Below are 26,390 nucleotides of genomic sequence, written 5' to 3' on the forward strand. Positions count from 1 at the left end.
GCACTGCGATGGCCTGCAGCCGTGACTGAACTGAGGCACATGCAGCTGGGCGATGGGGCCATCCTGGATGCCCTGTGATGCCCAAGGTGGCCTGTGGTGGCTCCTGTGCATAGGCTGGGCCTGGAGTTCCTTCATCTGCCCAGTTTATCACAACTTGATTCAAAGGACTCCTAAATAAATGAGCCTTTCAGCCGATGTCAGTAGGATTTTTAGTCTCTTTCCCGTCCCTTGGCATCCTTGCATCCCCAGAGAATATAATCAAGCACAGAAGACTGTAACAATCAGGGCCTGAAGATTATGTAGCATCAGGCATAGCCTTGAGGAGTTGTGTTTGCTGACATTAAGTTGACTACAGCTTTACGGTCATTTTACACATGACAGCATGTCAGCTGTGTAAACCTCACTGGAACAGGAGATTGCCTATGACTAGCTGCTGTGAAATGGAAATGATTTGTCTGTGTCTATACGGACTGAAAATCATGGCTATTGTTTGCTAGTCATTGCAATTTCTCAAGCTTCTTTTCTAGTTCAGTGTAATTTTGTACTGGAGACAAGGCATTGAGGGGGTTCATGTTGCAGGTGTGTGCCAGACCCCCATTTCATCAGTGCCTCCCATCAGCCCCCCTAACTTCAGTAAAATTTATTCCAAGGGAAATCTGTGCCATTGCAGAGGGAAGTATTACCAAGGTCATGTCAGGTGACGGAAGTGAGATCTAACTGACACCATTTCTGTGAACAACCTGTGGATAAAGGTACCATTTAGCATGAATGCTGCAGAATTTGAGCGCAAAGATTCCTGTGCTTTCGATGTAACTGTGTAGGTAATGATGGATGTGCTAGTCTGCACCTTGTGAATCAAAGCAATTTTGTAAATAATCATTACTCTGTTTTCATTTTTCAGACTTAACAAAGCTATATAAAGCTTGTGGTGTAGTTAAAACAACAGGGCAATATTTTGAGTATGGCTTTTGAACATAACTCTGTACAAGTCATCTATATTTTGCTTTAAATTAGCATAAAAAATTGAAAATCTTTTGACCTATTCTTTTTGACTAAAAGCCGCAGGTTCCTGTATGTTCCATAACCTGACTGCTCCATGAAAACAGAAATGCTTTACATTTATATTATACTCTACTTCATGTGACTTGAAGTACACTAAATATTGGGATAAACAGACTTTATGCAACAGCACATCCCGGTACAGAACATTTTATAAAAGAAAAGGAATAAAGACTCCCACTGAAAAGCTGCTGGTGTCAAATAGTAATTTATTCTGCTGTGTCTGACTTGCCCCCGTCTAAATGACAAGGGCTGAGCTACCAACAGGAAACTATGTTCCAACAAATGCTTGTGAAACCCTGTGTAATTCTTGTCACATCAAAAGCTTATGTAGAACGGTGTGCTTTTGACTTTAGTGTTCTTTTTTTCTCACACATACAGAAACAATAAATGAGGAAACATCCTTATCAAGAAAGAAGGCTACTTCTTACAAACATCTTTCCTTAGTACATCAATGAATGTTAAACTGCGTGTCTGAAGTTTGGGTGAACTTCAGGGTTGATGTCACATATTGTATTCAAAAGCTTTTTCATCATGCTCTCCATGTTCTTGTGGTAGCTGCTAGTGAGGTTTCGGATGGTTTCTGTTGTTTGCTCTTCTATTTTAGCAGAGAGGTTACCTTGGGAGCCCATTACCTGAAAAGCAGAAGTCATCTGAGCAAAATAAAGGGTCATTTATGATTATGTTTATTGTATTTTTCTTCATCATCTAGCATAAACATACCACAAACACATCATAGTGCTTCCTAAGAATAAGGGTATGATCTAGGTTGAACTATACACATGAAAATGGGATTAAAGGGAGCTCTTTCATATGCTCATTAGCAATGGGAATCTCCCCATGTAATGAAAGTTCCCAGCTCACTGTGCGAACAACATTCTACATGTTTTGTCTTTTATATTGCGCATTTTAACTTGTTTTCTATTTTAATAACTAGTCAACTAAGTTCTATCACCAGTGTGCTGCTTGGCCTCACTGAGAATGAATGGGAGTGTGGCTAAGGAGCAAAACATGGGAAAGGCTTCCTGACAATGCATAATTACAGTTTCAGAGTACTTGAAATGTCTTCAGCAGTTAGTGATGTATAACCCTCCACAGGCCTCAGACAAGGTCTTTTAATGTTGCATTTTCTTATCTGGCAAAATACCAGACAGCTTCTGGCACAGTTAATATCAGGACATTCGCTTAGAATTTAATTGACTCTGGACTCACTGAACATTTTAGCAAGGTTGTGTTATAAACAGATGCGTGTGTTCCAAATCCGTGACTTTGCTCGCTCCTCCCCCACTGCCCCAACATCCCTTGAATTCTTCCCTTATAGAAAAGTCCTTCAGATACCAGCAGAGAAATGGGTTTCCAGCTAAAGAATTCCATAGGGGAAAGCAGAAGACATTTCTGCATACTGACAGAGTAAGAAAGAAGTAACTAACATATTACTCCTGTTCCTGCCATGGTTCTCTGGGGTGGACTAGCAACTGAAGCCGACCTGTGGTGTTAGAAACAAAGGAGGAGTCATTTGCTTTATTTTCCATGTAATTTCAGCCCAACTTAATCCTTAAAAGAAGGAAAAACAGCTGAGTTAAGATCTTTTGCACAAATAATCTTTGCAATTGTATTTATCAGTACCTGGCAATGTAGTAAGAAGTTTGTCTATAATCCAGATGTAAAATACTTTCCAATTTGGAAGAAATACAGGACATAGACATAATTGTAAATATCAGGAAAAGATTATAATTTTTTATAGTAACTATTTTTAGCTGGCATTTTATTTTAGCTTTTATGCAAGTTATAGTGTCTCATGTGGGAAGGATTGTACAGATCAGACCAGATTTATTAAGCTGATATTTCCACTGGGGAAAAAAAACTTTCTAGAGATCCCAGATGGTTGCATGTTATCCAGCTACTAAATACTTTTGAAAAACCTCAAGAAAAGCATTGCATTATAATTTTAAGAAGAACCTCTGTAGACTTGGAACCTGCTCTCTAAGTCGATGCTAATACTGTAACTGAAGATAGTTGATTCTTAATCTTCTAAGTATTTTTTCCCCCTTTTCTGCTTCTGAATTTGAAGAGCTTTTTCTTGTCAGAATGTAGACTATACTTTGCTTAGTCTATGATTTCTGCTGACCTTGAAGCTCTGTCCTTTATTTTGCCAATACTGGTTTTAGGTTAGTGTCATTCCAAAGTTGCTAAAATGTTACATTGACTTGGAAGCCACAAAATTTGGAACTAGGCTTCACATCTCCAAAGTTCGGTGCTCTCAGACTATGAGTACAAACACCATGAGCACTCTGGGCTTAAATTTTGTATATTCTGAAAAAAAATTCTTGCATATTGTCACCTTAACCTCAAATTAATTATTATTTTGTGTTCTGCTGTTCTGGACTGATGTGGGACATCTCATAATATGAGAAAATTTACCGCAGTTTGGATACAGCAACACAGAATCAGAGGAGGAATATCATTGAATGGAACTGTGACAAAGAATTTAAAATACTGTTGTCCGAACACCTGAGCCAGTCAACTGAACTGGGTGTCAGATTCTCCCTGCACTGGCTTAGCTGGAACTCCTGACTGCCTTCCAGGCACAGGTCAATAATGATGACATTTGTCTGGGTAGATAAATGTTCGACATAAGGGGGTCAGAGACTGTGAAGGAGGACTGCAATGATCTTGTACAACGTGCTGTCATTTGAGGAACATGTGCTCTGTCCTGCCTGTGTAAAATGTTCAGTCAACAAAGAGCAGTCTTTCCTTGCAGCTTTGATTTTGTTTGTGATGAAAAAATTGAGTTCACACCAAAGCAACATCTTTTCTGCTCTTTCAAACCTAAAACAAGAAGTCTGGCTTGACTGAAAAGGTGAACAAATTTTAGAGGTGTTTTCACTATTTTAGTGTCAGTAAACATCTGAAATTGTACATATGAGACAATTCTACCTGGCCTGGCTGTGTGACAGTGTGTCTGTAGGCTGGCAGTGTGTGTTACAGAAAGGTTGTGTGTATATCTCTTCCTAAGGCTTATGATCTCTGCTGGAAAATGTTTTGTGTGAACTGTGACTGAAATGACAGGTTTGTAAAGCAGTTTTTACTTGACCTTGTTGGCTTTTTTTTTTGTGTGGCTGCTTTTGCACACGTAATTTCCTTGTCTTTGCACAAAACAAACAGGAAAAAACAAGCAGGTCACCAAGTAAAAAGAGAACAGATTGTTGAGCCTTCATGAAAATAATAGAGAAAACTACAAGAGGGCATACATGTATAAAATGAACTACAATCCAGGTATGAAAATATCAGCCAGACCACTTTTTACTGGGAAAATGTGGTGAAAATCTCCAAAGTTTGATTGATTTCAGTTCATCAAAGATGTCTTGTATGCAGTCACGAAAGTCAGCTATAGTGGAATATAAAGAGAAATATTTCAAATCTTTGCTTTTACTAAAGTATCCACCTTACTGAAACCTCCAGTTTCAAGACCGGAATGAGGTTTGTCTGGATTAAAGAAAGAAGACCCAAAGGTATTTTTACTTAAGGGAGATAAGTCTTCAAAGGACATGCATGAACCAGCTACAGAATCTGGACAAGTTTAGTGGTGAAAGTCTACACGCCTTCTACAAACGCATTTAAAACCTGTGAAGAAGTCAAAATGGAGCATATATGCATCACAAGCGATGTCTGTGTGATAGGTGTGTTCATTCAGCATGGCCAGCTTGGTTTGTAAAAGTCTCCATCTATCACCATTTGAGGCCATTTGTTTTACCATTTGGCACATTGATGCTGAAAAAGAACACGCAGGTTCTTACTTACGTTTGTTTGCTTATTCCTAAATTCCTTCTCCCTCTGTAACCGGTAGTGGTCTATCTCAGCTATGGCTTCTTCTTTGGCCTGCTTCAGCCTCTTTCCCTTTCCTAATAGGGGAAGAAATTGGGATTTACTTCACACTTGTCACTGTGTCTCAAAAGATGAATCAGAGGTATTTTACGTGGCATAGTAAGAAGTACAAAGCCTCAAGCAAAGTCAACAGCGGGTCTGTTTGCACAAGAATGGTCAGACCAGCCAAAGTGACTTGGGTAGGGTACTTTTTGATTGAAAGCCAGTCATGCAAGTGCCCATCTTCTGAAACCAACTCCCTGTGCAAAAGCACACATCAAAATGAAAAGCTTGTTGGTTTGCTAACAACAGAAGTCTTTTTGCAACTACACATTTTTGCATAACACAAACTATAATTTTTTTTTTTTAAATCACAGCTTGCTGTTTAAATAATTATCTATCTTGCCTTCATCAGCAATAGTAGCAGCCAGATAACAGATTTTAGTTGTCACTGTTAGGAAAAGACATTATTCTGTAAGATTTGCTGTATTGATTGGTTGCCAGCATCCCTTCATCCCACACCAACTGGATTCTGCTTAGAGCTGGCAGATTTCCAAAGTACTGCAAGACTTCACCACCGAACTGAGCTGCAACCTGCAGGCTTTGTCCTCTTCTCCCCTTTTCCCCTAACATTTGTTAAATGCAGAGGTGACTGATTAAGAGAAAAAGGAGGTCAATGGTATTCTCTACCAATGTGTTTGAAAATATCAAAGTGATTAACAAGTCTTTTTTTTTTTTTTCCTGTTCTTTTTAAACATGAAGGTGATCTATAAAGTGACAATTTAGGCTGTATGGAAACTAGAGCCTTCCTTCTGAACAGGCTTATTTAAATGCTGAATTTTGTTCACTGTGAGTAGTTACTTTGTCTTAGGTAAAACACTAAGGGTTTGTCAAACTAAGCCCATGTAAGTCATTGCAGGGTGGGGCATAAGGTAGTTCCCAGGTCTAGCAGGGAAGTTACGTAAAGGAGTAGAAGGTTTGATGGCAATGTGATGCTTAAGTGTTTACATGAAGCAAGTGCTGAAGATGTTGTAACCACTCCCAGTGATGCATCTCTGCTTGTTTTATATAAAGTCGGTAAAGTTGCATGGGTCTCCACAGGGCTCTTGCTACACTACTTTGTGGGGGAAAAGTCACTTTCTAACTGATGAGGCTGTAAACCTCTTGCATTGAAAGTTGATATGCTATATTTGAGACACCTGAGCTGGTGCTGATTTTTTGGGGTCTCCTTCTCCTGTACAGGTAGAACAGAACTTTAGGAGTGGGAGAGGTTAAGCTTGCTCCCTTTCTTAATGGAAGCAAGATCTCAGACAGCTGAAAAATCTGTTGCTTAAATTACAGTATTACAAGAATGAGAGCGTGGAGTCTGGGCAACTGAAAAAGGCATCTTGATCTGACGCATGAAACATCCATTTATTTTTTTACTTATTGCAACCACCCACTTAGCATCACTGAGCAATATGAATACTTTTGGAAGTTTTTGTGTTGGTTTTTTGTTTTTGTGTTTTTTTGTTTGTTTGGTTGTGTTTTTTAACTTTCCATTCAAGCATGAAAGCTGAAAAGAGTACCTTTTCTGAAATCCTAAGGAGTGTTCTCCAACTAAGCTAGGAAGATGAGCATTAGAATTTCTGATTTATTTTCTGCAGGCTGTTACACTGAATTGGCTACACCTGTGCTTGGCTTCTGAAGCTTTTTCAGGTGTGGCATAGCACAATCTGCTTCTACTGAGCATGACACAAAGAGAACACTGAATCTTGGGAGGAAAACTGTTGGTTTTGGTACATCTGAGATTCACCAAAAGCCTGGGTCAAATGCCTGATCCAGCACCAAATTTTTAGCCCAGCTGATGGCCCCTTCTGAAGTTGTTATCTGCAGATTGGTGAGTAGAAGCAGAGAGATGCCTGAAACATGAATTTCCTTTTAATGTCTTGATTCTTGGACTGTTTGATTCTGTGGGTGTGCTTGTTGTGGGATCTAAGGAGTGTGTTTGTAAAAAGGCTTTTTACAAGAAGGGAGTGACCTGGTGAGGAACTGAATAGCTTTGCTTACTCAGTTCATCACTGGATTGCTCTCTTGTGTAGTTAATGATATTACTCAGAGTCCTTGTGTCATGGAGGCACTGGACTTATGTTTAATACCCAGCATGTACCTTCCCAGAGTTTGTATCTGTTTGATAAGGGCTCATTCCCTCAGCTTGTGTCCCTCACTGTATGAAATCTTGGGGCCAGTATGTATGAACTGGCAGGTTTGCGCAACAGCCTGATGTCGGTCTGAACAACAAACTTTGGAACTGGGTTTAGGTCTGTATTTTGAAGTCACCCTACCTGTCCTCTCCAAATTTGAAGCTAATCAGCCTTTTATAGAGTTTTCCTCTAGGAGCTCGGGGGGGCGATTCTCTGGAGCTGCAAGTTAGGGGGGGGTGACTACGATGAAGCTCTGCCAATTTCACCAGCTGAAGAACTGGATCTCCAGAGTAAATGAAATTATTTCAGAATCAGTGGGGTTTCAATTTCAAATTCCATCTGGGGGGCCATCTGTAGTAAATATGTTGGGTATTTGGCCACAAGACAGATAGATAAATCCATTTAAAAGGCACAAAATGCAAAGAGATTAACTGTAAAACAACAGCTCATTTGCCTCTAACAATGTAGCTAGTGAACTAAAAAGTATATATATACATAGATGTCAAGTCTTGACAGTGCACTGGAGTAAGCACAATACGTAGGGTGTCACTGTAGGGTGGCAACCATTTCATTTTTCCGTGTTGCCTTTAGGACTAGAACAGCAGGAACCTGCTGCTTCCTATTTAATTAAATGGAAAAGCTGTGAGTAAATTACTGCTAGTTCAACAACGTTGTGGACAGAATCGGCAATTGCCAACATATGCGATAGTGCATATGCTGCACCTGATTAAGTTAGGCAGAAACTAGAGCTTAACCTGCTGTTTCACTAGAGACAAACCAAAATTAATTAGTCAGTCTGTTATTAACCACTTGTCTGCTACCTTAGTTGTGCAATATGAGATTGCCTTTTCAAAGTCTCGCTGATCTTCTGGATGAGATTCTCTGCAGAGCACGGCCGCGCTGAAATCAAACCTTACACAACAAAGGGTGGCAGAGCATTGACATTCAGCCAAGATCATGCAAAAAGAGGGCAAGAAATACAGGAGGATGGGCAAACCAACCTGAGCTTATGAAATTTCCTCTAGGATCAGAAAGGTGAGGTACACAAAGCTCCAACTTTGATGAGACTTTTGCCTCAAAGGGCACACTGTGGGATCAGGTTTACTGTCCCTCCTTCCCATCCATGCAGACAGCAGCAAAGCAGCTGAGCTCTGCCTGCTTTCCTTGGCCATGATTATGGTAGCTGACAGCCTATAAATTTCTAGGCGTCACGTTAAATCGGCCAATTCTTAACCAACTTTCTGTGACAAGTCAGCCCTGTATTAGATTTTCTTACCTAACATGGGAAGGCATTGTTAGCATGGAGGAAGGCTGCCTTCTTTCTAGGTATTTCTGTGACTTTAATGACAAACATAGCTCTGCTGAGACCCCAAAGAACTGGTGAGGTTTTTTTAGGTTGTTGGTGTTTTTTAGATCTTGCAAGAAAAAGACAGTAGAAAGAAAAGTGTTGCATTCTAATTTGCTCAAACACTAAGTTATCTGACTTTCCAAAACTGCTATGCTAAAATTGGCTTTCTGTTTTCAAATATATAATCAAGGCTTCTAGCTGAATTTCTGCATAGAAATAATATCATATGAAGAAGCTGCCAAAAAATAATCCTATTTTCTTTAAATAGGAACATTTCAGTTGTCTTCGAGAGTGTTAAATTCTCTGCAGAATGGGATCTGGGGATGCTCATTTTGAGAATACTGGTTTGCACTTTTAATAAAATACAATCAAAGCAGCTGATCAGTATGTATAGCTTTTTCAGTAGATAAAACGTCCTGGATATTATCCAAGAGAGCACCATGAATGTAATTCTGTTTACAACATCTTATTTTGATTAACATTTGTTTTTAATCTGATTTCCTGAAATATTTAATCTGATTTTTCATTTTATTAGGCACTAGAAATTCAAGCCAAGATATACAAATCTATAGCAAAATAAGTTTTGCTAAACCCAGCATTCATTACATGTTTGTTTCCCTTGTTTTACCCAAAAGGATTTTCAGGCACTGTTTTTTTGGCTGTGACAATACTCAGTTATTTCTGGGATCCAAATTACGCATAAGCAAAAATGATAGATAAAGCAGTGCTGTGTATAAAAGGGCGAAGGATTGCAGACTGTTTTGGTTTGTGTTTAATCAGTTTAATAGTTTCAGCCTTGCATGTGTGTATTTACCGACAAACCATTAATAATTTGTCAGGTATAAATGAGATCTGCCAAGGATACAGCAAAGATATTGCAAGTCAGGATAAAGAGTATCAAGCAAGAAGTATGAAAAAGCTTGTACAGAAGAGCTTTAGCACTATATTTTTGCTTTGCTTCATGTCTATAAATATAATTTATTTGCTATTTTTTCAGTTATCCAAAGTGGATTTTTCATTACAAGCAGCTACACATATGTCAGCAAGAACTAGACTCATTATCTGTTTATATACAATATTATGTGTGTTCATGCTAAATTTTGATCTGGTTATGTAAGTATCAACTGTAAACACTGCAGGGTTTGCACAAGGGTAGTTTGCTAATCACATTTCCTTGAAAATGACTTCTGGTTGTGACCCATGAATAACCAGACATTTGTTCTTCTCACGTTACAATGTAAATAGACCAGTTGGACTCATTGGCCCTGGGCTGTGGAGCAGCGGCTGGTTCTGGTGACAAAGGGGGTCATGTGTATGGTTTGGTGGGGCGGGCCGGCGTTGGCACTTGCTGGCTGGGTCCCTGGCTCTCACCTGCGGCCCCGGGCTGCAGAGCACCAGCCCCAAGCAGAAGCTGCTGACCTGAGCTGGTACAGGGCGGCTCTGGGCTGGAGCAGTACGTCTCACCCGGTTTCACTGAACTGTGTGTGCGCAGGTTAACCCATTGCACTGCATGTGTGTGTTTGCATTTTATGCATTTCCTTTTCTCTTTGTTTTTGTGCTCAGAGACAATCTATTCAATCCTTCATGCTGATCTAACTGCAGCATCGCTCTGGAAAAGAGACTGTTGAAGTAATTCTGACTTGGCATAACCGAGTTTGGCAGTAAAGGAATCCCTTTTGTCCTTGTCCCACAGTATTTAAGTTATGTTGGTATAGTTAGGTATTTATGGTGGAATAGTAACATTGCTATAAAAATATTGAAATTAAGGACAACATGGACATTTTTAAATTTTTTAAATTTTATTTTGTAGCTTCATTGCAAACCTCTTGTACTGTTGAATATAATAATGATTGTCTAGCTATAATTATTTTGTTAGATTAGCTATAGTGCTTGGTTTAGTACAAAATCTAGTGTGCACTAGTCCTTAGAAAAACCCCAATCAGAAACAGTAAGGCCTGACCTTGCTTGTGTGATCATGAGATCTAAAATCAAGAGCTTTGCTGTTGACACCCTAGTAGAAACTGTTGATAGTATTTACCATGAACAAAAAGATCCACCCAAGTCTTCAGGCTGTAAATGAATATGCAGCTTCATTAGTCATTTAAACTTTTTGGCCTTGATCTGCTATACCTAGGAATAAAATCTCTTAATAATGTTTGAGGTTTTCCACAGGATCACACAGTGCTGCTGAGGCTGGAAGGGACCTCTGGGGTCTGTCCAACCCCTGCTGGGGGCAGGCTGGGTAAGGGCGCCTTCATCAGCGCCACAGCCAGCGGATTTGACATCTCAGGGCATGGAGACTCCGCAGCCTCTCTGGCAGCCTCTTCCTGGGTTTGACCTCCCTCACAGCTGTAGAGTTGTTTTCTTATTTTAAACTTGTGCTGTTGCCTCTTGCCCTTTCAATGGTTGCCACTGAAAAGAGTCTGGCTCTATGTTCTTTATCTCCCCTTCCCATCTTCCTCCTCCTCAGATTTTTATGTATGAGAAATCTTTATTTTCCTAAATAATTTTTATAAAGGAAAAAAAAAAATACTTTAAAAGTAGTAAAGAAGAAAGCTACACTGATGATATTTTTACTCTAAATATTTTTACTAATAGCCAAATTCTTAGTGTTTTTCTGTAGCTGCTGAATAACTCTGACTGGTGTATTAGTGTTGAAGTGAGCATAGGCAGGCAGTGGTTTAATTGAAGTTCCTGACTCAGAGGGGTCTGGAAGATTGCTTATCTGTAAGAAGCCCTGTGCTTATCACCAGCACTCTCTGTGGGGCTGAGGTGATGACAGGGGAGTGTGTTTTTTGCAGAGTAGAGTGATTGTACCTGTAACTGTGTCTGGATTCTGCAAGACACTTGTCTTTCACAGAATCAGAGAATGTTAGGGACTGGAAGGGACCTCAAAAGATCATCTTGTCCAATACCCCTGTTGGAGCAGGAACACCTAGATGAGGTTACACAGGAAGGTGTCCAGGTGGGTTTTGAATGTCTCCAGAGAAGGAGACTCCATAACCCCCCTGTGCAGCCTGTTCCAGTGCTCTGTTACCCTTAATGAGAAATTGTTTGTTCTCAAATTTCAGTGGAACCTCTTGTGTTCCAGTTTGAGTCCATTAACCCTTGTCCTACCGTTGGTTGTCACCAAGAAGAGCCTGGCTCCATCCTCATGACACTCAGCCTTTATATATTTGTAAACATTAAATAAGGTCACCCCTCAGTCTCCTCCAAGCTAAAGAGACCCAGCTCCCTCAGCCTTTCCTCATAAGGGAGATGCTCCACTCCCTTCATCATCTTTGTTGCCCTGCACTGGACTCTCTCCAGCAGTTCCCTGTCCTTCTTGACCTGATGGGCCCAGAACTGGACACACTATTCCAGATATGGTCTCACCAGGGCAGAGTAGAAGGGAAGGAGAACCTCTCTTGACCTACTAACCACCCCCATCTTTGGTCATTATTTTTATGCTTTAAAGCTACTCTTCATTTTTGGAGTTCCTTAATTTACAAACCCTCTTTCTCACTTGCTGTTTTAGAAAAAGCTAAATTGTTTTAAAAAGAAACCCAAATGAAATGAAAACAACAACTAAAAAAACCACCCAAACCAAAAGTGAAGGCTGATTGACATCAAGCAATTGTAGCTGAAGGCCCTGATTCTGCAGCCTGTGCTCAGACCAAACTCCCTCTTGCTCTGTGTGGCCGTGCCTTCCTGCTTACACGCTGACCTGCTCTGGGGAGCAGCGTTTCCTCTGCCCCCCACCCGCCCACAGCACTGCATTTGGCTGCATAAGGGTCAAATAACTTATTAAGTACTCGTGCTTTTAGGCTGGGAACAGCAATACCCAAACACTTTCTTTTTGTGAGCTTTCTATTTTATGAAAATGGGAGTTTGTTTTGTTTTGTTTTTTTCCTACCCTGTGTTTCTTCTGCAAGGCACAGGCAGTGGCTGGGTGCTCAGGAAAGAGGTATTGCCTTTCTACTTATTTTTTTTGTGTGCTGCTCTACAAATTAACACATCACACTAATAATTAATGAAAACACAGCAGTGTGGATTTGTGTGTAGAAGGGATATAGAAACTACACAAAATATTTTTGTTTAGCTTCTATTTCTCCTTGGAAAACAAAATACATTCCCCCATCACACTCTTCTCCACATGACATCACCTTCATGCATTGTAGTTGAGTCCTGTAGGACGATATTGTTTCCTGCTGCTGGTTTCTAAATCTAGATAACTCTGTGAAACAGTATAAATGTTTCAGTGCTAATGCAGATCAGCAACTCATGTGACTGGTACCTGCTTTCAGGTAAATATTTTGCGTCAAATCACTGGTAGATGAATGCAGAAAATGAAGGAAATAGATAATGAAAAGACTCTGCCAGGATAATTATTTATTTGATTTAAATCTAGCAGACACCTTCATTTTTATATTTCTTATTTTTTTCTTACATATGACTAGAATAAAAATATTTGAATTTATTATTATTGGACATCTACACATGCTTTGTCCTGGGCATTTAGGCATTCATTAAACAAGATGTTTATTTTAAACTGAACATATAATCACTTGTTGATTATTTGTACTGTGTAATAACATTATATCAATGATCTGTTATAGCACTGACAGAACTTGTGATTGGAGCATGACTTTGATTACTATAATTGTGCTGAAGTTTCCCTTTGTTTTCATATTTTTTTTTGAGCACAGCTGAATTAGAAGGCAAGTTACTAGATTTTGTAAGAAGAACACTGAAAAATTTATACAGTACCTATAAAGAGAAATAGAGAGTTTAGAATCTGGTTCTCAATAGCTGGCAGTCAGAGGTCTGTTGTCTTCTAGTTTAAATAGCTAAGGAATCCTGTAATTACAGTATTGCATTCAGATAAAACAAGACTAAATCTAGCTGACAGGAAGAATATAACAAAGAAAACCTTGTTTAATGTAAAAAGGCACGTGTGCATGTACACACAGGCACACACATGCACACTGAATTTTAAGCAAACGCTGAAGGTTTGGGTTTGGTTAAGTGCCTGGCTGTGGCACTAACACAAGTGAGAAGAAAGAATGAGAGCAGCACAGCTGTGATGTATACAGATGAAATAATGTTGTTTTTCCATGAGACACTGTAATTCTGAAGAGCTTACAGTTGAAAACTACAGTAAAACTAGGCCAGTTACTTACTTTTTTTGGCTTCTTCCACTTTGTCTTTGGCACGTTTTTCTGCCTGCAAAAGCTGCTGGATTCCCTGAGACTGGCTGGTCATGCTGGTTGCTGGGCCAGAGCACTTCTGCGGGGATCAGAGCTTGGGGGAGCTTTATACAGCTGCCAGCTCTTCCCTGTGCTTTCTGTTCTCTCTGTTATTACAACAGCCTCCCGGATTGCACCCAGCCAGCCGGCTCTGCCTGGTTGCTGCTGGCTGAAAAGGCCTGCCAGTGCAATCAGAACAGCGGCAGCAAGGTGGAAAGGAATGTTCTCCCCTCCTCAGGGTCACAGGAAAGCTAAAGTGTCCGATTAACACATTGGGAAGAGCACTCCAAGTGGCTTGTATTTTGATGTGTGTGCGAGGAGGTGGTGTTTGTTCGTTTTGTTTTAGTATTTTCTTGCTGAAGCAGAATATAGTTAGTTTTGTCAGAGGAACTGAGGAAAAAAATGTTTCTTGGGATTTCCTTTTACTAAAACTTCCCCTAAATGTGAAAATCAGACTCAGTCAACAAGCAGTTTTGGTTGAACACCTTCTGTTTGGTTTTACTTGTTAATATTATTCCTTAGAGTTTTCTCACTTTAAAAAATGTAGCTAGCCATGCTATCTACTTGCTGCAAGGCAATTACCTGGTCCTTATGGGAAATGTGTCCTGTTGTTATGAAGTTTTTTTTCTTTTCCGCCACAAATAGCTGCAGGCTCAAGGGAGAAGCCTCTTGCCCTATCAGTGACTTCAGCTGTGCTCTGAATGACAGCAGCACTGAGACTTTGAACAGGAAGTTTTTTCATTTTCTGATTTGTGATATCGCAGAGCCCAATTCCACCCAGGCTTCTTCTCGGGAAAATGCCTGCTTCTTACCCCGTATTAGTCACCAAGTCTCTTCCTTCATCCAGAAACTGTGCGAGATGTGTCTGCGTTTCCAGCACTGAAATCAGAGGGCTGCTCTACCTGCAAGAGAGCAGACACAGCACTATTTTTAGACGACTTCAGTGTATACCCTTGAAGTTTATTTTGTTCAGACATAGAAGAGGAAGTTGTACAGAAAATGTGGGAAGTGTAGGGTTAGAAAGCCTGTTGTGCCACTGGGGCTTCGCTCCAAATGATCTGACCAGCAAAGAAATGCAGAAGCAGAAAATGAAAGTAAAAAATGGAGAGATTTGTTTTACTTGGGGCGGGAAACTTGGGCTCAGAAATATAAGAGCAGTAGTTACTTAAAAATTAAATAGGAAGCAAAAATGTCAGGCTTGTCTTAGACATCAGAAGTATATTCCGGGCAAAGGGTCTTGCCAAGCAAATCTCATTGCTTATAAGAAATGTTACAAAATGGCTAGCAGACTAAATGGCTTCAGAGTTTCTAGATTTTGGTGAAAGCATCAGGAGTCAGACCATTTGATTTTTTTTCAGAGTGGTTCTCAGTGCTGTAAATATGTTATATAGACCTCAGTAACGATGTGAATTTTGATATTTACAATCTGTTAGTTTTAATTAATATTTCAGATAAAATAGCTCTATATGATGAATTTTTATAGAAAAAAATCCACATGAACAGATTACAAAGAGCTTTTGTTGTTTAAAAAATTCATATATTTATTGAGCAGATCATGTGAGCTACAGATATCACAGTTCATATGTTTCAGTGTTTTGCTGAATAAAACAAAAATCTCAGTTTATAATTTTCCTTGTAGCTAGTTAAGACACAAGGTGGTGGCAGGCCATGCTGGCGTTCCTCACAGCATCAGACAGGTACTGGTTCACCTCTGCAGGGGAGATGATGAGCATTTATTTTGGCTGGTGCTTATACACATTTTGTTAGACTCCACACAAAGTACTAGCACTGAGACCTAATTTTAAAGCCTGTCTAATGATGGTGGTGATGATCTCAGGCTGTGTTGACATCGCACCTCTGTGAATCCCACTTCATGGATAATTCATTAAAATAAAGTAAGTAGGTTAAGACACCAACTGACCAAACAGTCTCCTACTCCATCACGCAAGCTAATAAGAAACTCCTCTGTGCTGCAGTCACTGGCTTTCTTTCCAAGTCAGCTCCAGACTCATTTAATTAGAGAAGCCGTTGTGGTGACTGGTGATGGCGGGGAGGAGCAGTGGAGAGGTATTACCAGAGGGAGTGAGGGCAGAGAGAAGTTTGGTATGTTTTGTTTCTAAAAAAATCCTCCTCCCTTTTCTTCTCTGTATCTCACCCAGGTATTTCAGTCCCTGGAGTTTCCTGAACTTTTTCTGGTTATCTCCACAGACAGAAAGGGAAAAATGTTCTCAGTTCTGGGATTCTCGCTCCCCCAAAGCAAAGACGTGGAACAAGGAAATGAAGAGTCTTACTAGAGATGAGAGACTGTGCTGAGCTCCCTCTGCTCACCCACAGCTAAACCAGCAGAGGTGCTCTAAATCAGGCATTTCCAGCTGAGATGGAGGTTGTGCAGCTGCTGGCTGCTCCCTGCAGCAGCAAGATCAGGGCCGGTGGGTAAATTCAACCCAGGTAGATTGGTTTATTTTATTTGGAAGAAAATCTGGTTGCTGTTACGCAGACTGAGCCTTGCCTAGCATAACAACTTCTCAGTCAATCTACCACTGAGCAGTGAAGGCAATGCTGTGGCATCCTTTTATTGTGGTTTAAGGGTGCACAGGCTCTCCTGTATGTAGGAGGGCAGCTGGCAGAGTTTCCGCTGAATTGCATTGTCTCTGTGGCTATATTTTCCAAAGCACATATATTTTTTAATCACTTTTTTATTATAAAAAATAGTCTTTCCAAATGAGAAGTTATGACTACTAAGTAGTACGCTTTGTTCAGGCAGTGACATTGATTTAATGATAAAGTGTTAAATCAGCAGCACATCAGGCAGGGCAGCTGGTGCGGATGCTTTTGTGTGTCAGTCTGCGCCTTTTGTTTTGTTGCTCTAGAAAGGCCTAAGTAAGGAAAAGCAGAGTGCACACCTGCACAGCATCCTGCATCACAATGGGGACTGCTTTTCTGGTGAAAATGGAGCACCTTCACTTGCAGTAAGATCTATCATGTCAAGAAAGAGTAGTGGGCTTTCAGCTTCAACGTTGAAAGGTCTTTGTGCATAAATTAAAATGTACACAGTGAAAAGCATCACATTTCTATAAATCATGGCCTTTTCTCTCTGAATTCAGCATCCACATTTGCTTATATTAAAAGAATAATAGTTATGAACTTTGTACTGGAGTTGTAATTACGTCTGCAAGCTAGGATTCTCGCTGCAGCATTTTCTGACAGTGACACTGAGAAAGAGTTCTTCTCACATCAACACAGTTGATGTCAGCATCCTGAATTTCACCCAGAGGCCTGAAAAATATGGAACAAATAGGTAAGCAAAAATGAATAAATATTAAAACATTGCCAGAGATGGGTGGCTGCCATACTGTCTGGGTGAGCTTAGTGACTGCTGGCCAAGTCTCATGACGCAGCCCCAGCTTCAGCTGGCACAGCAGTCTGCCTACCCTATATCGAACCTCTAAACCAAGTCGTATTTTTTCCTGAATTTGGACTGTGTCTAGATATGAGTAATTATATTTGCAAATATAGTTCGTTTAGTATTCAGAAAAAGCCAGTGTTGAGCTGGGTATTTAATTGTATTTTCTAAAATTCTCTTCAACTCCCAGGAGAAAAATTAAGAAAATAAGTCTTCATTTTATTTTTTTTTTCCACTACCCATGCAATAATTCCAGTAAACAATAACAAAAGTTAAAAATATTTTTTTAAAAAAGGGTTAAAAAAAGCTGTAGTCTCTAAAACTGCCAGGTTAATTTATAACTTGACCATCAGTACAGTTGTGATTTTATTTCTTATTCTCAGTGTATGGTGTGTTCACCCCAGCCAGCAAGTAAGAAAGGAAGCCCCCACATAGCAGATTGCTCACTCCCCTGCAATGGCATGGGGGAGAGAATCAAAAGAGCAAAATTAAGAAAACTTGTGGGTCAAGATAAAAACAGTTTAAAAGGTGAGGAGGAGGGGTGGGGAGAGGCAAAGCGATGCAGTCACTCATCACCTCCCACAAGCAGACCAATGCCCAGTCAGCCTCCAAATAGCGTCTGCTTTGGAAAGACCAAACCCCTGGTGTTATTGCTGAGTCCTGTATTACGTGGCATGTCCCTGTGGTTAGTTCAGGCTGCTGTCCTGGCTGTGTCCCCTCCAGCCTCCTGGCCACCCCAGCCTGCTCCCCAGGGCTGCAGAGGGAGGGACAGGGACAGCCTTGACACCCTGCAAGTGCTGCTCAGCAGCACCTAAAACATTGGTGTGCTATCAACACAGTTTTGGTCACAAGCCCAACATTTGTGGGCTGCAATGAAGCAATTAACTCCATCCCAGCCAGAGTCAGCATGCAATGTTCAATTTCAAATAATGTTTCCTCTTTTTTCTTTTCCCAATGCAGCTATTTGCCATCTTCTTGCCCACCCTTCTGCATACAGAACATGTCTCTTCCCTTATTACATCCTTCTGAGGATTTTTAGCATTGCTGCCTTCCTCAAAAGAAGTTTGCAGCCTCACTAGTGCTTGCATGCAGGCAGGGAGGGGAAGTGGGAAGTCATATAAGTGTATTTTGAACTAGGTAGGCTAACCAACATCTTGCATCCATGTCACAGCTCAGCATTCACTTGAAGAAATCGAAGCGTAGTATATCAGAAAATTTCAGTGCTGTCTCAAATTAGATCTACAAAGATCAACAAAGATAGCACAAAGAAAATAGTTCAACTTTGCAGCGTAGAGGAGCTGAAGCTATAGTTCTCTGTACTGTACTTACGTGTTGCTGCTTTGTCTATAGCTCAAGGTCATTTAAACCAATTTGCTGAACTTTGACAAAATATTAATTTTTGCTCAGTCTTTTCATTGTATTTCATTACAGCTCTGAGTAACACCAGCTTAAACTGAAAGTGACTAAAAAGAATAAGGATTTCCTTTCTTCTAGTGAAAATAATAATACTACAGTATGAAGAGGGAAAGCTGTTCATTTTAGTCCTTATAAAGCAAGTGATTATTTGGAAAGGTAAGACACAAAACATGGGGTCGAAAAATGATGAGTACTGGCAGTCTGTATTTAAGACCAGAGGAGATGTTGCCTTAGCTAAGCTAGCCCCTGTAAAATTTCCTGACATTATTCCTGGTGCAATTATGAAAGTGATGGGGGTGTTTTACTCCTTATTTTGTAAGATCTGCTTATGAATTAGTGTTCTTAAAACAAGAAATATGTATGTGTACTTATGCTAGTACATGTGTATGTACACAAGCAGATGTTTGTGCACTGAGATTTAGATCTCTGTTTTCCAGTGCCTTCTAGGATTTTTGGTTTAATTAAAAAAACTAGAACTTGCCCTCTCTTCATAAAAGAAATTGGAACATTAACTAATTTTAGCCTATTCACCGCCTTACATAATATCTCCAGTATTTCTGTTCTCTCTCTCGCTCCTGATGTGGCTGCGAGAATAGCAAGTCTTGCATGTCAGGCAGTTCCTCATCTTAGAAGGGGAAGGACTTTTCTTGTCAAGCTGTCATGCAGTAAACACACTTTTCTTCTTCTTCCTTTTTTGTTTTAGCTGGTCCTCAGTAACTCATAGGGGTTTGAGTTTTGCTTTGCAAAAAGTAATTCTGCTGCTAAGGATCTCTGCATGTTCTGTGTAAAGCATTTATCTCTCTTATGGGCTTGGAAAAAAAGATCAAAATTCACCTTTAGTTTTGCTTTTCTTTCAAACACTTCACTTGCAAGTAATTTCAGAGCTTAGCTAAACTGAGCACAGCTATAGCACATTAAATGTGTCTGACTTCTAGTGTCAGATTTCTTTAAAAGCTGGTTGATTTATTCTGCTGTGTGCAGAGTGTAAAACACGCCAGCACGTCTGCATACAGCACGCTTCACATTTTCCTACTGTGAGCAATTTTGCTGCTTTATCCAGCAAGGAGATGTGTCTTAGGCCTTCCTGACAAACTTTCCTTATATTTTCCTTATATTTTCAGGGCTACGGCTACAAAAATGGCATCAGATTATTTTCTCTAAGGCAGCATCATGCATTACCAACCTGTCAGTGTTTCTAATCCAGTACGATAATTTTTAAAGCATTACTTTGTGCATGTGGTACTCTTTAAAATGCAAATACTGTGGCAGAACTTGTGAGGGAAAATACGCGAACTGCGATCAGAGGCAGAGTTAGCTAATGCGTACAGCTGGCTAAAAGCAGCACTGTGCAGGGGTGCGAGGTTTGTGCGTTGAAGGAAGCCATGCTCCCTGGAGCCAGCGGCCTCCGCAGATAATCTGCTCTTGGTTAAATGCAGGAGGTGACCATCGCACAGCAAAGCTTGGGACCCCGCTTCTCTGCCACTTGTGCCTCGTCAGGCGTTGAGCTGCTGGGCTGCCCCATGGGGGTGGGGAGGGAGCGAGGTGTGGGGTTGTGGGCCGGGTTTGAGGTAGTGGGATTGGGATGGGAAGCTGAAGCTGGCGGGAGCCAGTGGAGGCCCTCAGAACATCCTTCAGGGGGAAGGGAGAGACTCCGCTCTAAACTTTGCTTTTGGCCCAGTGTTGTTTGAGGTTGTCCTTTGTGTGGGATGGAAAATAACAGCAGTGGTGATCCAGAGATAGGTCAAAAATGTTGTGTATCATTGTCCTGCAAGTGTAATAGGCTGAAATGGTGCATTTCTGACAGGAATTGTGCTTTTAATGGTGGATCTTGGAGCAGGAACCACCATGGCAGAGCTCTTCCTGTGTGTCCCTCACAGCTCCTGTGAAGGTGTTGGCTCCATATTTCTGTGGTTATTGCACAGAAGTTTTAGGGGTCAGACTTTGCCTGGGAGAGGCAAGGAACAAAGTATTGTACAGTAGGAATGTTCTGGAAGTTCCTTGTCTACCTACAAGGAGCATTTTGTGACCTTGAGAAGAGACACAAGATTTCTTGTATCACACGGCATTTGAAAGGAAATGTCTGACCTCCCACTTGTGCTATTCTGAAGCCATGACGAGAACAAAACATGTGACTTTACATGTGACTTTTTTTTTTTTAAATAATTTCTATTTTTAATTTAAGATGGAATTTCATTAATATATAGTTAGTGTTGTTATGAAAACTTTTCTCTAGTAAATATATGGCCAGACAGGATTTGGAAATGACAGTGTAGTAGAATTATTATCAATTTGGTTTTTCTGAGCCTAATTTGGTTCTTCTGAGCCTAACTTATCTTTGAAATATATGGCTGGAAAGATTTATTTTTCTAGAGAAGGAATTGGAATTAGACTAGTATGAAAGCACAAAAGTATTCTCTGTATTTGTGTCTGAGGATATTGTGAATATTTGCTCTTTTTTTGACACTATGGGTAACAGCAGAAGCAGCATGGATTAAACCTTCTCTCACAGAGCCTTGCAGAGGCTATAATAGAAGTCTCTCAAAAGAAAGAAATCATTGCTTTAAAAAACCTCAAAAGATACCATAAGCATGAAGCTTCCTTTTTTTAATGTAAGGTAACCCTTGATAAAAGGCTACAGAATATTGGCTCTCAAAACCCTCTTGAAATTAAATTAAATCCATTGAAATTCTTTAGTAAAGGCCTAACAAGTAACAGCTTTTATTATGTCAGTGTCTCCTACTGGATCTCTTCCTTCCAAGCCACCCGAGATCCTCCTCTTAATAGCAGAGGTAATTGTAGATATGTGTCCTAGAATACAGAATATTACAGCAGTTTGGCTGTCCTTTTCCTTTCTCCCCCTTTTCTAGGTAGGGGTGAACAGCTTATGCCAAAGTACTGAGACTCTCAGAAATTATTCTTTCTCTGCCTCTTTCTAGCCACTCGACGGCTCCTTGCTTGCAGAACAAAGCTGACTCTGGCTTTATGAAATAACCTGTGATGGTGTGGAGAGCAGCGCTTGCGTTTTGTAGGTGCCAGTGGCTCTCTGTCAGCGCTGGCTGTCCAGACCCTTGTGTTCGGTGTGACTCTCAGGTGAGCTTCTGCACCCACCTGCATGTGTGGCACTGCAGCCCTTTTTCTCATCCCCACAGCTGTGTTTATGAATCTCACCTGGGAAGGAGAGGTGTAGAAATGGTGATGAAAAGACAAGGCTTTCTCCTTGTGAGCTGCAGTGAGGTGGGGCAGGAAGGACTCACCTCTGTACATCATATAACTGTGTTGCGTTACGTTGTCAAGATTTTTGGGAGTTGCAGAAACTGACTACAGTAACAACCCATTGATATATTTTTCATCATGTGCATACTATGTCTTAAATATTCCAGAAAAAAAAAAAAAAGGTCGGGACTGTTTTGAAGCATTACAGGTAGTTCTCTATAATTTCCCTGTAATTTCCCAAAATAAATTACCTCCTCTTACTTCAATATCTTTGGTATCACTGTTTTCTCCTGACTGTCTCACATTTATGTTTTTGTAGTTCTTCAGTATGTGAAACGCTTGTTTTTACAGCAATGATACTGAAGAAACAGCAAGGCTCTACAGCATAGAGACTTGTGCCAATAGGTATGTGAATTGAAGGGTGGGAGGGGAGCTGGCGGTAAGTAGCTCAGAAACCTCACACTTTACAGTAACTTTGACTTCCTCTATACAGATTTTTGCTCTTTTGAAGTTTGAAGATGAAAAAATATAAAGGGATGACTTGGTTATGGGAAACCTCTCCCTCCCTAGACAGTACCTGATACACTCATTACCAACAAACCAAAGGTTTGTGTGAAAATATACTCATGCCTGTGGCTAGATGTATGTTGTGCTGGTTTTAAGCTCACAAATCTTAATAACATCTTAACATGCTCCCCTGTCAAAGAATCTATGTTTATGGCAGAAAACTGAACTGAAAAATAATCTTGCAAGGGTGTAAGGGGAACCTTTGGACCTATCTGCAGGAACATGATTTGAGCATGTTGAATCCTACCAGCATTTGAGGACACGAATGCTTTAATTCCCATCTACCAGCAGTTTGCTTGAAACTCTGAAGGAACAAGTTAGTGTTGCAGCAAAGAAGTGTCCTCACTCCCCAGAGGCAAGAAATATGCGTGCTATGGCGTGACAGGACCTCTTCTACACAGTCTACACACAGCCTGTCTGTGTCCTGGTCTAGAGAGGATGCAGAGATGAGACAGTCCTTTCCTGTACTGCATGACGTCTCTCAGGTTGTCTAACAGCTGCAGGCAGCAGTGGGGAACAAGCAGTGCACCCACCTTCCTTTAATGAGTGAAGTTTCGCTTCTGGTGCTTGTTCAAGGCATGTAAAGTGAGAAAACGGCTGCACACATCTAGTCTCTAAATGCCTCCTAGAGGTGGTGTTCTCCAGCTTGCATTAATATCCACGTAGGAAAATGGCAAGGTTGTATTTTCTCCTACAAAAGCACCAAGAGCTCAGTTAAGTATTTTTACACCTATGGTTTTCAGTAATGTTACTAAATCACAGCCTCTGCACAGAAACCTTTAAGTGGCAGACTTTGAAATTTGAGCAAAGGAAAGTCTAAGTATTGGGAAATGGCTGGAAGATTTCATTGCATTTACTGCAGCGATTACACAGACTTCTAATGCTCAGAGTTTTAGTAGAAGGTGAGTGGCAGCTGGCTCTGCATTTGGATGAAACTTCCACGTTAAAAAGAATTTTTTGAAGCAGAAATATTTCAGATTCCCTTCAGAGTGGCATGACTGAGGGGAAAAAAGGCAGTAAGGGTCACTCCAGCATGGCATGAATGAAACATTTGCTTTAGTTTTGAAATTATAAAGTAAAATATTTTTTCTTCATAGACTGTTCATTCCAGAGGTGTGGGGTTTTTTTGTTCTTTTTGTTTGTTTTCTAAGTGAAATGCCATAAAAATAGAAAGAATTTCTAATTCTGCAACTTCTAATTGCAGAATTTCTGCAGTTTCAGTATAGAGTGTGCCTACATCTCTGTCAGTGATTGGTACTGACTTTAAAGGTCATGTTACCTATCTTTTCTTCCCCCTACAATTTGATTATTATATTGTGCAGTTATCTTAAATCATATGCCAGATTTAAGAAATGACTTTTTGAAAGCCTTTTTTTTTTTTCTTCTGCATAGTTTGTGGTATCTTGAAGTTCCTCTGCTGTATTTATATTGTCATACGTGGTATCATTATTGATAAAATAATGGTATCAGAAATATATAGTGGAAATATTTTTATCTCAAAACCACTATATCAAATAGGCAGGAAATATGGATATTTATCTATTTGAAAACCAAAACATAAAATTGAAGTTTAAAGCAAAAACCTGAAAAGCATAGTATTAATTATAAAGGACTGGTTTTTCATAATAAATAAATTTAAGGTGCCACAAGCTTCATACACAATTCTGCAAACTGCTTTCAGTTATAGCTCAGTATGTAAATCTATAAGCTCTCTATATTAAAAGAACACTGTATTCAGTTGCTGATTCATAAATACCAGAATTCACCATCCAAGTTTCCACAAGAAGGGATGTCACTTCAGAGTCCTAGCATTTCAGAGCTAACTTATTAATTATGCAGGGAGTACTTAGGAGATAATAATGTATGTAATCATCTTAGCTATGTAGATATTTGCAACAACAGAACCTTCACTTTTTCATAATATTTGTATGCTGGGCATGACATATAGAAAAATGGATTGTCATATTTTTGTTCTTCAAATACGCAACATGATTTTGAACAGTATGAGGCATTCAGCTACTGTGATTGATTTAGTGGGAACTGACTGGTGGTTAGTAATGTTTTTAATTATTTAAGATAGTTTTAAAAATGAATACGATTTTTATTTAATTAAAAATTCATAGTTGGTAAGGGAGGTGAATGGGAATGAATGGAGATATTGGGTAGCCTTATCTTACTTTCTAGGTGTTCTTGCTGCGCTGGAAAGCATTGCCAAATTAAAATATAAAATATGTTATTCTGATTGTGTGTAGGCTGAACAATGCTACAGTGTTTACAGTAGTGGGAAGAGATTTCCTTGATGAAATCTAGAGAGCTGCTGTACAAAAGCAGCAGATGCTCCTTCTGCCATGTTTTGTAGTGTGGAATTTTTTTCAGTCCTTAGTGGCAGTTACAGATCAGGGAAGAATCTTCACTGGAAGATGTGGTTGGTGTGAACACGTGTTGGTGTGTACACACTTGTTGATGAAAAGCTCTACCAGTCCTACTGTGTGCTGCAAAAATAGTTTAAAAGTCTCTCCCCCTCTCCCTGAACCATCTTAGGGCTAATTCCAGAGATAATGAGAAATATGAATGTGGGATTCAGAAGGCAGAAGTATTTATGTATAAACCAGAAGAAGAATAAAGGTTTTTAAGAGAAAAGCCAAAAATAAATGCAAGGATGACTTTGAATTGCCTAGCTAGACACTACTGCTTATCCATATCTTTTTTCTACTCTTCTCTTCCTGAAATAGAGTTTTAATATGTTTCCAAAGTTGATTTAAAACATGTAGCAATATGGAAGACTCTAGAGCACTATCTCAGGAAACAATTAACTAGTGATACCAGAGAGTATGTAGGTTTCAGTGTGTTATTACTAAAAATAAGAAGGGATATCTGGATAGATCTATGTGGAAGGAAGTGTGTGTACATGTGCATATACGTGTCTGTGTAGACACAGATAGTTATAAAAATGCCAGCAACAGCATGAAAATTTCAAAGCTGCTCAAATGCACTGTAATACATCTCTGCTGTTTATTGGGTGCATTTTAAATGCAGTTTATCTTTCCATATGGACGGCATTTTCAAGCTCCTTTTCTTTCTGTCCTTCACCACATGGAGTATTCATTTTCTTTGTGCAGAAGGCCAGCAGGATGTCTGTAATTTTCTATTAATTTATTTATTCATTTATTTAGTAAAGACTACAGGATTTGGCCTATAGTCTTAGTGTAGCTGAAAGAAAGAAAAAAAAAACCACAGAAAACAAAACAAGGAGACTCAGGATCATTTTGTTCAATACTTCCAGTAATTGCCTCGTACGGTTTTGCAAGTCTTTCCACTTTATGTAAATACATTAACTTCTGAAAAAATGCCTTATAGCTGTGAGGTGGGGCCTTTTGAAGGAGGTGTTCTTTTGAAGATTCGTGGGTCTCTTAAACACACATTTTTTTCTTCAAAGTAAATCTTGTAGACTCCCTGTCAGAAATCCTTCTTGTTAGGAATTCTCCTTGAAGAACTGTGTGAATTTCAATATCAGGTATTTCAAACAAATACATCTAATGCCTCAATACCTTTTTATTGTGGTCAGTCAGTGGCCCTAAAAAAAACAGAGAACCTCTGATAATTTGAAATCTAGTCCTAGTAATGCTTTGAAGAAAAAAAAAACTGAGGTTTTTATAGTTACTCCTGAAAAGTAAGAAAGGGAAAGTAACTGTAAAGTAAACTTTCAATTTCTGAAGTTGTTGAAAACAACCAAAAAAACAAGTCTAAAAAAAAAATAAAAAATCAGAAACTTCTCACCCTTTCCCCCCTTGGAAAAACTCTTCTGATTTATATTTATGTAATAGTGTTACAAAGCTACAAAATAAGCTAGGACATCATCTGCCTGGATCCCTTGCTCAGAGGAGCGTTAGCTGCTTGCAGCCTTCCCTAATGAGTTCTGCCTCTGAGGATGGATGCTCTGCAGCTGCTCTGGGCAGCTCATTCCACCACATGACAGTTTTCATGAAATTTTGGTTCTTGGTATAGAGTCATAACTTTGCCTGATGCAGTTGGTGCCTGTTGTTCTTCATCTTTGTCATTTTGCACCTCTGAGAAGTGTTTGACTCTGTCTTTTCTATAACCACCCACCA

At 39.8% G+C, this 26,390-nt stretch overlaps 2 protein-coding genes across 2 annotated transcripts in view; one reads left to right on the forward strand and one right to left on the reverse strand.

Annotated features, from left to right (window-relative positions):
• PTPRC (protein tyrosine phosphatase receptor type C) overlaps positions 1-26,390 on the forward strand; it is a 114,613-nt gene that overhangs the window by 11,306 nt on the left and 76,917 nt on the right. The gene's annotated exons all lie outside the window — the stretch shown is intronic.
• Positions 1,252-13,916, reverse strand: ATP6V1G3 (ATPase H+ transporting V1 subunit G3). Its single transcript, XM_065072404.1, has 3 exons — positions 13,617-13,916; positions 4,861-4,961; positions 1,252-1,694 (listed from the first exon to the last, which is right to left on the reverse strand). Exons 1-3 carry the CDS (start codon positions 13,696-13,698, stop codon positions 1,521-1,523), a joined length of 357 nt encoding a protein of 118 aa, XP_064928476.1. The 5' UTR covers positions 13,699-13,916; the 3' UTR covers positions 1,252-1,520.

This window comes from Columba livia, chromosome 8 (genome assembly GCF_036013475.1).
Source record: "Columba livia isolate bColLiv1 breed racing homer chromosome 8, bColLiv1.pat.W.v2, whole genome shotgun sequence".
Lineage (NCBI taxonomy): Eukaryota > Metazoa > Chordata > Aves > Columbiformes > Columbidae > Columba > Columba livia.

Coding starts and splice junctions, on each gene's coding strand:
- ATP6V1G3 (XM_065072404.1), bottom strand. CDS start 13,698: ATGACCAGCCAGTCTCAGGGAATCCAGCAGCTTTTGCAGGCAGAAAAA. Junction 4,962..13,616: donor AGTGGAAGAAGCCAAAAAAA/GTAAGTAACTGG, acceptor TTCCCCTATTAG/GAAAGGGAAAGAGGCTGAAG. Junction 1,695..4,860: donor TTAGGAATAAGCAAACAAAC/GTAAGTAAGAAC, acceptor TCTGCTTTTCAG/GTAATGGGCTCCCAAGGTAA.